Genomic DNA, 11,425 nt, shown 5'->3' with positions numbered 1-11,425 from the left:
GTACGAGGGGGGGGGGGGGTTCGCAGCTGGTGGTTTGGACACCCCCGCTGGGCTCTGCCGGCCAGTTCCAGCCTCAGTCCCAGGAGCTGTTTGCTAACAGGTGGAACCAGCCAATTTCCTCCTTGGCCGCAGTCCCAGCTCTCTCGCCAGCCGCCCCGGCAGCGCCACTTGGCTGGAAAGGGCCCGGCTCACGCGGCTGCCTCGCTCCAGCTCTCGGGTGGCCCTTGGCACCACCCAGACTGTCCCACGGCCCTGCCTGCGCTGCTCCGGGGCAAGGCGACCGGCAAGTGACGCGGGCAGCCCGGCTGGGACCCGGTGGCTCGAGTCAGCAGGGGTGATCGGAGGGGGGGTGACAGACTCCTGGCCCCATCCGCACTCCACTGACTGGCACAGGCCTCGTGCGCAGAGGGCACTGGGCCTGCAATGGGCCAGGATCCCGGCACACAGAACCACTGGGGCACTCGGGCCTGGCGGTGAGCGTTGGTGTTTTCAGAGAGGGACTCTAAGCTGACTTCACCCCCCAGCTCTGCCAGGGCTGGCAGCACGGCCATGCCACGGGGCTTGCATGACTTGAGTTTAATAGTCAGTGCTGGGGGAGGGGGTTGGGGGGGACAGAGAATGGGACTGTACACAAAACAACTCAATCGACGTCGGCTGCTGGTGCACCAGGGAGCAGTGCAAACCTCCAGAGCACCGCACCCGGCTTGTGCCCAAAATGTTGTTAACATCCCGACTCCAGTGTGTGGCCACAAAAATCCAGCCTAATCCACTGGACCAAAGCCGGGGGCGAGTCCTGTCTCCTGCCCACAACCCGCAGCAAGAACAGCCCATCGCACGGCTGGACGGTGCTGGCTTGTAACTAGTGACCCCACAGTTAGAGTGACGGGCTTATCTGTGACGTCACTGCTCCAAATTCCTGGGCTGCTGCTTATAGACCCAGCACTGGGAAATAGACCTCGCCTCGTTACTCAGAGTGCCACCCCTCCGTCAAAGTCCCGGGCCCAACCTCTCCAGGCCCATGCTCCCCACTCCATGGGGCTAAAGCCCCGAGCCCAGAGGTGAAAGTGAGCCGGCCCTGTCCCGTACGGCATACCAGCAAGAGCCAGTACACAGCCGACCACGCCAGCAGGGGGCAGCTTCCCCAGGCTGGCAACTTAAAAGGACCCAGGACTCCCAGCCGCCGCTACTGCAGCCCGAGCCCCGGGCCCTTTAAATAGCTGGGGGGGCCCCGGGGTAGTGGCGGTGATTTAAAAGGGCCGGGGGGTGGATGGGTCAGGGGTTCTCAGGGGGGCAGGAAGTGGGAGGGGGTGGATAGGGGGCAGGGGCCAGGCTATTTGGGGAGTCACAGCCTTCCCTACCCAGCCCTCCACACAGTTTTGTAACCCCGATGTAGGGGGCGTAGTGACACACACCGGATTCCCCAGCAGGGAGCAGTCACACACGCACACACACACACACACTCACTCTTACCTGGTGCCTGTCTGCGTCTCTGTAATTCTCCCGCATGCCTCCCAGCAGCTCCGCCACTTTCTCCGCCGTGGGCCCCGCAGCGGGATTCCCACTGGAGAAGCTGGTGAGGAAGGCCCCGGCCTCGGCCACCCACTGGCCGCCCCTCACTGCAGCGCAGGTGGCCGCGGGGTCTGTCAGGTAGAGCAGCACGCCGGCACCGAGCTGCGGGAGCTCCGTAGCCGTGAGGTTGGCGTCGCCCGTCCCGGCCTTGCCCACGAGCGTGAAGACATCCGGCACGGAGATGCACTGTGGGGAGAGGGACAGAGCTGGCACACAGCACACCGCACTGAGACCCGGCTGCCTCTCGCCAGCAGTGACAAGCTGGGAATATGGCCTGGGGCCCGCAGAGCCACTGGACGCCTGGCGTGCCCTGCCACGCCTGCCTCGGCTCAGGGCTAGGGGTAACTACCCCGATCCAGCTGCGGGCTGGGGAGCCCCTCGAGGTGACGTGTGGCACTGGGCTCAAAGGGGACATTTCACCCCAGCATCAGACCTTGGGGCAGTGAGCCTGGGGCCCGAGGAGCTGGGATCCCCAGCGGCTACCCTGCCAGTGCCCGGCTCCGGGCTGTTGCTGTGTGAGCTTCCAGTCAGCAGCAGAGAGCTGGGGAAGGGTCTAGGCCAACGGTTTCCAACCTTTCCCATCCCAGGACCCTCCCCTGAGCCCTCAGCCCCCTTGAGAGGGACAGGGTGGACCCTGGGCACCATCCCTGGCTGAGCTCCCACTCAGAAGCATCAGAAGGGTTCTGCACCACGGGCGCTGACAGCTGGGCCGATGGTCTCACAGTCGGACACCGGACATGGGCACCCGGACGTGTGGCCGGATTCTGGGACATGCTGAGCATCCAGCAGCTCTCGGGGGCGGTGGGCACCGGGCACCCGTGACCAGCAGGCCGGTTGCGTTTGCCACCTCATGCCTCGGTTTCCCCATGTCAGGTGGGGGTAAGGCTGGGCTCACTCACTCCAGGGAGGTGGCGGTGAGCTCACACACCACGCTCTTGGCGGGCCCGACGCACTGACATGCCCTTCAGTGACACGCAGGCGTGGTTGTCCCTGGGACGTGATGCTAGGACAGGGCCAATGGTGTCCAGGTCAGGAAGGGACCCTACTGATAACCCAGTCCCAGGGTAGCCCTGTCCTAGGGGAGAGTTTGCCTCTTATCTACCCTTCAGCAGCTCTTATCAGGCGAGCGTGGCTGGCCGGGGGTCCTGTGCGGATGCAAAGCACCCAGTCCCAGGCAACAGGGAACGGCCAGCTCCCTGCATGCTCCAGCCAGGGGTCAGTGGGTTCATCTCCGGTGCAAAACACCGCCCTCCCCTGGGCAGCCAGTCTCAGACCCAGATCTCCAGCCTCGGGCAATGGCCCTGTAGCCGCGCCAGGCTTGGCTGGAGGGGGGTGAGTCTCAGAGCCCCAACTCTGGCTATTTTGAGCACGGTGCTGTGACCCCCAGGCTGCAGGCCCGGGCTCTGAGACCCTCTGCCACGGGCCCGGGGTTTGCTTGTTTGTTTTGCAGTGTGGATGTACCACGGAGGGGGGAGCGTAGGCAGCTGGGCTGAGACCGCGTCACCCAGGCAGGCAGCATCTCTGGGTCTGCGCTGGAGCCTGGGAGAGACCCGCGGGCAGTGCCCGGCCTGCAGCTCACAGCCAGCCCCGGGTGATTGAGCCCCCTGCTCCAGCTGAGGCCCAGCCCCGAGGAGGGGCCAGGAAGAGCCGTCCCACTACTGCAGTAAGGGGGCTTCTGCCTTCCCCAGACGCCCGGGGATAGCAGATCCGCCCGGGGTCTACGGCTCCCCTGCAAAATAACAACCGTGTCCACTGCGCATCCCCACTGCACACACACCCCTACACACTGCACACATATCTACACACTGCACACTTCACACTGCACACATCCCCTGCGTGCACACACTGCACACCCCCACTGTGGGCGCACACACCTACACACTGCACACCCGCACTGCGGGTGCACACACCTACACACTGTGCACCCCCACTGCACACACCCGTACCCACTGCACACCCCACACTGCGCACGTACAAACTGCAGACCTCCACTGTGTGCACCCCCCCCACGTACACACTGAGCACCCTGCACTGCGCACCCCACAATGTGTGTGCACACACATGTACCCACTGCGCACCCCACACTGCATACAAACGCACATAGTGCACATATGCTACACACATATACACACACACTGCAAACAGTGCACACCCCACACGTGCCCAGTGCACACACGCTGGACACAAGGGGAGCATGCAAACACAGAGTGCACGCACACACACACACTGGGCGGAGCACAGGCCCGATGCCCCCTCCCTTGCCCCTTGGTTGGCCATGGACACCCGTGCGAAGCAGGCATGCCAGGCTCCCGCTGGCAGCAGGGAGGGGCGAATTCTGAGCCTTGCTCCCTTGCAGTGCAGGCCAAACTCCCACTGACTTCCTAGGGGATTTCCCTGACCAGAGACTGTCCGGGATTCGAACTAGTCAATGGTAATATTCTGAGTCACCTCAGTAACTGCAGCCCTGGACAACAGCCGGAGCCCGCCGGGCGCAGTTGAGACGTTCGCAATAGAATCGAGGCCACAGGCTGGCTCTGCCCTGGCAGCCCCTTGGCGCTTGCCCCAGCCCCCTGTGAAGGTCCCCAGCTCCACCCCACCCCTGCAGACCGACCACGGCCAGTCTGGGCTGATTCTGCTCACAAGGGGCTTGAACTGTCTATACTAGCGAACACTGGGCTGGTGCAGGGGGGGCCCTGGGGAGGATCCTGCCAGGGAAACGGGGCCGAGGGTCCGGTTCTGTGTCTGGGGAGAGATGCCCTGTGTTTACGGCAGGGGCGTACGGGGTTAAGTGATGGCAAACTATCAGGAACAAAGGAGCTGCCTCCCTGCCCCTCCCGGTGTGGGTGCCGGAGCTGGCCTGGATCCCAGCCACCAGCCGGGGCAGCCAGGAGATCCTCCCACCCCTGCCCGGCACATGCTAGCGCCAGTTCTGAATGCACCGGCTACGCCAGGGCTCCCCCATCCCTTGGGGAGATGCTCCTCCGGCCGGAGCCATCCCTGCACGCCCCCTCCCTTAACATCTCCCCCTTGCATCGCACCCCCGCGTCCTCCCCCCCGGACGGGGCGCTCCTGCCGCGGCCTGGCCGCGATGCCCCAGCTGGGAACCTGCCGTTCCTGCTGCCTCGGCCCCTCCCGCCCGGGCTGGAGTTTGACCCAGTCTTTGCTCCCGACCCGCAGAGGAAGGAGGGGAGCGAACCGCGCCTGGCTGTGGCGTTACCTTTTCACACGGCACTGCTGGGCACTGCACACGGGCCGCCAGGATACTTAAGAGGGAGTCCAGGGCAGCGTGGGGCAGAGAGCCTTCTCCCGACGCCAGCAGGGCCCACACGCTCTGCAGCACCTGCTCCTGGCTGGGCGCCGGCGCCCCTCGCCCCGGGCACACAGCCCCCCCCAGGCAGAGCAGAACCAGGGGCACCAGGAGCGCCATGGCAGTGTCCTCGAGGCCCACGCTGGCTCCGGCCAGGCTCCCCGGGGCCAGAGAGCCAGAGCTGTGGGGAGCAGTGGCTCTAATCCTGCAGGTATTTGCTGCTGCTGCCTGTGATTGGCTCAGGGTGAGATTGCCTCGGGTTAACCATTCCACAGAACCCGTCCAGCTCTGCAGATCTCCTGCGATAGGGGCAGGGCAAGGTGGCTCTGAGTTACCCAGCCCAGCCCATTGTCCCGCCGGGGAGTGGCGGGGCTCTGCTCTGCCAGGAGAGCAGAGGCCGTGCCCGCTCCAGCATCGTCAGCAGAGCTGCCCCCGCCGGGAGGAAATGAGCAGGCAGGACCTGCTCCGAGGCTATTGCCCAACACGGTTCCAGCCCCGGCCCTGGAGACGGGACAGTCATTCGCCCAGCGGCCCCAGCTCCTCCACGAGGAAGGGAAACCCTGCACGGGGCAGACGCATGGACGACAGGCTCCTGGTCCCTGCTCCACCTGGGCCAATCCGTTCCCCTCTGTGCCTTAACTCCCTCCCCCGGAGGCCAGCCCCCGTCCCCCCATGGGAACTGTGAACAGCAGGGGTGGTTCTGCTGGAGACGGGCACTTCGCTCTGCTCTGGCGAGCCCCGACCCTCACACCGGCCTCGTCAGCCCCAGCACGCACCGCAGACGGGGAATGGGCTCCCAGGGGAAGTGACTCACGCAGGGTCATGCAGTGAATCAATGCAGAGGTGGGGCTAGAAGCCCTGACGCCACAGCCCTCTGCTGTAACCACTAGGACGTGCTTCCCTCCCAGATCCAGGAACCCCCTGACTCACCCTTCCTGTGCTCTAACTGCTAGAGCCCACCCCCCTCCCAGAGCTGGGGATAGAACCCAGGAGTCCTGGCTCCCAGCCCCCCTGCTCTAACGCACTAGACTCCACAACAGATTCTTTAGTGTCCCCACGTGAGGGGAGAGGAAGGTTCATTCTGGGCTGGGGCTGGAAGGGTCCCCCATATATCCCGCTCAGTGGCGCTAGAGTCGGGGGGCCCGTGCTCCCTGGAGGGAGGGTGTGTTGTTGAGGGGGCACCAGGGGACCGGGGGAGCGGGGCTGGGAGCAACGCGGCCATGTGGACAGAGCAGGGCCCAGGGTGTAGTGAAGTCCCACTGCGCTCAGCTGCCCTGGGTGCTAGCGTCGGAGCCGTGTGCTCTCGGCAGGGCAGCGGGAGCCCTGGATGCTGCAGATACAAGCACAGGCCAGCGCTGGAGCCGGTGGGAGGAGGCGTTCCAGCCGCACGCAGGCCTGGCCGTGCAGCAGGGCGACACCGGCAGGACAGTGGAGCTGTTAAAGAACCGCACTGGGGAGCGAGGCCAAGACACCACTGCCTGGAGCCTCCCAGCATCCCGGGGCCCAGGGGCCCAAGGGGGAGGGGACAGCCCCCATGTTACTGCCTTACGCACATGGGCTGCTCCGGGCTGGGCCAGCTCCTAGCACCAGCGCAGCAAGCAGGTACCTGGGACGGACAAGGGGAGGGGGCGGCACGTCGGGCTCTTCAGCGGCAATTTGGCAGCGGGTCCCTCTTGGAGAGAAGGACCTGCCGCCGAAGAAGAAAGCGGCGCGGTGGAGCTGCCGCCGATCGCGGCTTTTTCTTTTTTTTTCCCCTGCTTGGGGCGGCAAAAACCCTGGAGCCGGCCCTGGCTCCGGGCAATCTCGGGGAGCTGGCAGAAGCCCTAATTCCAGACCGGATAGTCGGCCCCTGCGGGAGCAGCTGCTCCAGGACGATGATCTCACATTAGACAGATGCTCAGCCGTGGGGCGTGCAGCCGAAGCCTCAGGAGAAGGGCTGGAAGCCCAGGGGGGCAGGACAGCCCCAGGAATACCTGCAGTGAGACCCCAGCAGAGGGGAGCAGGTGACGGGTTCCAGCCGCCCTGGGGAGGAAGAATCCATGTGCATGACTCAACTTCATGAAAGGGAGAGCAAAACAACCATCTTTTGTCCTCTTTATCCTTCCACAATTGTCCGTCTGATGTCGATGGGCCTTCCCTCTGGGGCAGGACGTGACACCTTCCACTGGAGCCAACACTTCACACTGGTTAATGTCTCTCTCCTGCCTGACGGTCACAGAGGCTCCCAATCCAACCGCTCGGATATTCCCTTACACTAGGCCAGTGGTCCCCAACCTTTTCGTGGCCAGTAGCACATTCATGTTTTCAGAAGAGTGTGGCAGGCGCCAACCATTTTTCAAGGCTTATTTTGTATTTGTACATTAAATAATACGAAAAACATCATATTTAATTTTACATAATATATGAATCCAGAGAGAAGAGAGAAGCCGGCGAGAAGCCGCAAGGACAGAGAACACCAGCGCCCGCAGACCCGGAGTACTCTGTCCCCAGCAGGCATGGGGCCCCGGCTTCTCTCCCCTGCTGGGCACTAGGCGGGCGCACATAAATGCCCCAGCGGGCGCCATGGCACCCGTGGGCACCGCGTTGGGGACCCCTGCACTAGGGGATATGGATGTTAGACGTGAGATTAATGCCAGCAGGATTCAATAACGTCTAAACATTAAACACATTCTTAGAAGCCTAAAACCGATCTGAACAATTCCAGCGGGCAGGTGAGCCAGGCCAGTTCCAGCGACGTATTTGTCGGGGTTCCCTTGAGACATGGCGACTTTGGCGTGGGCTGGCACCTGGTCTGCCAGCGTCAAAACTCACCCGAGCACCAGAAGGGCCACGTGGGGTGAACATAACGTAGACGACATCCTCCATGCAGGTGACGGGAGTAATGACACAGACACGGAACGAGACCGTGACTGAAAACGACCAGCCTTTTCTACAGCGATGCGGGGACAAGAACCTAAAACTCAGCCCAGACAAAACGTGACCCCGAACTTCGTGAGGTGACGGGCCTTGCTCAGGGCAGAGGGACTGCTAGATCAAGACAGTCAGAGACATGCCAGCTGCAGTGGATGTGAGGGGGCAGAGCGCTTCGTAGGAATGCTTGTGTGATGATTCCCTGTTCTGTTCATTCCCTCTGGGGCACCTGGCACTGGCCGCTGTTGGAAGACAGGGTACTGGGCTGGATGGACCTTTGGTCTGACACAGTCTGTCCGTTCTTATTGATCCATTTTCTGTCCAAGTTCTGACCACCCCTGGCTGCAGGGACGGCGCCCGGATGCCAGCTCACAAGGCAGGATGATATCGGATGCCCCTGGCCTGGAGCACCACTGCCACCCCCGTGTGCTGCATGGGAGAAAGGACTGGCTGTAGCTCCGCTGGGGGAGCAGAGTCCCCACAGGCTCTGAACAGGGGCGCCCCAAACAGAACAAACGCTGCTGGCTGTGGTATTTGGAGGGGAGCGTGACGCTCTCCTTGGGGAGCCTCTGTGGTACCCCTCTCTCTGCCTCAGCAAGAGAGAGTTTGGCTGGAGCTTAACATGTGTGACAGCCCCTGCCACACCAGTCTGTCCACCTCGTCAGCAAACGCCTCCTGTCTAACCCTCGTCTGGCCGGCACCGTTCAGTGAACCCGCTGTAACGATGCTGCCTTTGGCGGGACCCAACTGAGAGCATCAATTCAGGACAAATTGCTCAGAGCAGGGCAGTTACAGCCCAAGGCTGGAGTTCATTTATTATCAAGGCACCAAACCAGCCAAACAGAGAGGACTTCGGTCTCACCCCACTGGCTAACCAGAAGTCATACGAGCAATTCCCTCAGACACTCCAGTTCCCAGAATCACCACCAGCATCACTTCTTATGGGGATGACTGGGTATGAAAACCAACACCCCAATAAAAGAAAAAAGGTTCTCCTGATCCCAAAGGACCAAGCCCCAGACCCAGGTCACTATACCAGTCAGATCTTACCCACAAATCACGCTGTTGCCAATCCTTTAGAATCTAAAATTTAAGGCTTATTCATAAAAAGAAAGAAATGTAGATGAGAGCTAAAACTGGTTAAATGGAATCAATTACATACAGTAATGGCAAAGTTCTTGGTTCAGGCTTGTAGCAGTGGTGGAATAAACTGCAGGTTCAAATCAAGTCTCTGGAACATCCCCAGCTGGGATGGGTCATCAGTCCTTTGTGTAGAGCTTCAGTTTGTAGCAAAGTCCCTCCAGAGGTTAGACGCAGGATTGAAGACAAGATGGAGGGGTTTCCAGGGCCTTTTATATCCTCTGCCATGTGGAAGGACCCCTTTGTTCTTCCTGTGGAAAATCACAGCAGCCAGGTGGAGTTTGGAGTCACATGGGCAAGTCACATGTCCATGCATGACTCGGTTTTTTACAGGGAGAGCAGCCATTGCTCACATGCTACCTTGAACGTTCCCAAGAAGGCTCCTCAGATGTGGATTGGCGTCTCCCAAGGTCCATTGTCAGTTAAGTGTTTCTTGATTGGGCACTTAATCTGAATCGTCCCTTCTCAAGAAGCTGGCCAAATGCTTCACTGGTGCTACTTAGACAACACACTGAGATACAAGTACAGAGCCAATATTCATAACTTCAAATACAAAAAAGATACACACATGCAGACAGCATCATCATAACCAGCACATCACAGCCTTTTCCTGGACACCTCACTTGACCTCCTTTGAACAAGATTTGGTGCAACTCTAAGACCTCGGTTGCAACAATGAGCGAGAGAGCCCGAGACAGGGCAGGTTACAAATCAAACGGAAATAACACTCTTCTTGGGGACTACACGTTCCTTATTGCACGTTGCGATCTTGCCACCCCCGGAACCAGCCCCTCACCGGGGTGTTGGGCCCCCGTTAGCCGCCCCTGGGATCAGCCCCTCACCGGGGTGTCAGGCCCTGGTTAGCCGTCCCCAGGACCAGCCCCTCACCGTGGTGTCAGGCCCTGGTTAGCCGCCCCCTGACACCAGGGGTGTCAGGGCACAGGCACTGATGAGGTGAGGGGCCCAAGCCGCTAACAAGGGTGGCTACTCCTGCGTTCCCAGCTTACCAGAGGGTCTGGTACTTCTGGGAATGGCGAGGGCCCACCCCAGCCAGTGTGACCACATCCTACACCTTGTGCGTGCAAGGTCACACCGGCGAGTACTCCTCACGATGGAGTCTCCCGTGCGATACCAGATCAAACCACGCCTGGCTCTGTCTCCGTGCTGGATGAGGGAAAAGGCGCCCCAAGAGGACTGTCTGTTTACAGCTGGATGAACGACCTGCCTACCTGTTACCAAGGATGGGAGACCAGCTGCAGCCAGGATGGAGACATGCTGAGAGGAGATGGCCGGCCCTGGAGACAGGCGCTCCTATGAGGAGCTGGCCAGAGACACCCGACGGAGGGCACTAATGGAGTCGTGGGGGTGCCAGGGACTGGGTCAAATTTGGTGACTGCACTGAACTTAGGGGTTCTCATGACTGGCAGCCCCCTTTGTCCTGCTCCATCCCCTTTTATAGCTTTGGCACAAGGCGGGAATCTCTTGTCTCTCTGGATCCCCACCCCTCCTTCTAACTGGAAAAGCACCAGGTTTAAGATGGATTCCAGTACCAGGTGACATGGTCACATGTCCTGTGAGATCCCCCAGCCTCCCTTCTTCCTGGGCTGACTTACACAACCACAGGAAGGCTTGCAAATAAACAGAGCCATTTACAACCAGTTGTCCTAGTCAATGAGAGCCATCAAGATTCCAAACCACCACCAATGGCCCACACTTTGCATAATGACAATAGGACTCAGAGTTAGACTTTCTACTGTATTTCTAGGATCAGATACAAGAGTGGTACATTTATACAAATCGGATGATCACACTCAGGAGATTATAAGCTTTGTAATGATACCTTACAAGAGACCTTTTGCATGAAGCATATTCACACTCGGAGCATATTTCCATCAAACGGTATGGAGTGCAGCGGCACACCCTGGCCCCGGAGGGGCTGGTATTCAGCAGCCAGGGGCGCAGGTCAGTCGGGAGCAGCCCAGGAACGACAGCTCAGTTTGACCCATATGCAGCTCCAGGAATAACCTGACAGGAGCCTCCCTGGGGAAATCCACCTGGGGCCTTTGAAGTCCTGCTTGGGCAACTCACCTGGGCTCTGGGCCTCAGGCCGGTTCCAGGGGCGGGGGAAAATTTCACCCTCTGTGGCTGAGCCATTCCTCTTCCCAGCCTGGGACTGCAGCCAAAACACAGAGCCCCCAGCCCAGTTCTTCCCCCTCCACCCTGACCCCATCTTCCTCCATAGCACACGGGAGCCTGTCCCGCCCTCACTGACCCCTGGATGACTTCCTGGATGCCTTTGAGACGGCCTGCGAGCTGCACCAGGTTGATCCCGCGGACAGACTCCGGGTTCTCACCCCCTTACTGGACCCCAAAGCCGTGGCATTGTACCGCCAACTGGAAGAGGCGGAGAAAGGGGACTACGAACTATTAAAAAAGGCCCTGCTATGTGAGTTTGGGCTGACTCCTGAGATGTACCGGGAAAGGTTCCGGAGTCAGGAT

At 60.6% G+C, this 11,425-nt stretch overlaps 1 protein-coding gene across 1 annotated transcript in view; it reads right to left on the bottom strand.

Moving 5' to 3' along the window:
* SLC39A4 (solute carrier family 39 member 4) overlaps window positions 1-5,371 on the bottom strand; it is a gene marked incomplete at its 3' end in the record, with an annotated part of 9,696 nt that extends 4,325 nt beyond the window's left edge. The window contains 2 exon segments of the mRNA XM_034763768.1: window positions 1,471-1,755; window positions 4,787-5,371. Of these exon segments, the coding sequence (XP_034619659.1) occupies window positions 1,471-1,755; window positions 4,787-4,996 (495 nt within the window).
* Between the last annotated feature and the right edge of the window lie 6,054 nt (window positions 5,372-11,425).

The sequence above is a fragment of the Trachemys scripta genome, chromosome 2, assembly GCF_013100865.1.
Source record: "Trachemys scripta elegans isolate TJP31775 chromosome 2, CAS_Tse_1.0, whole genome shotgun sequence".
Taxonomy (NCBI): Eukaryota; Metazoa; Chordata; order Testudines; family Emydidae; genus Trachemys; species Trachemys scripta.
Note: the sequence above shows the minus strand (reverse complement) of the source record. Positions and strands in the feature narration are given on the sequence as shown.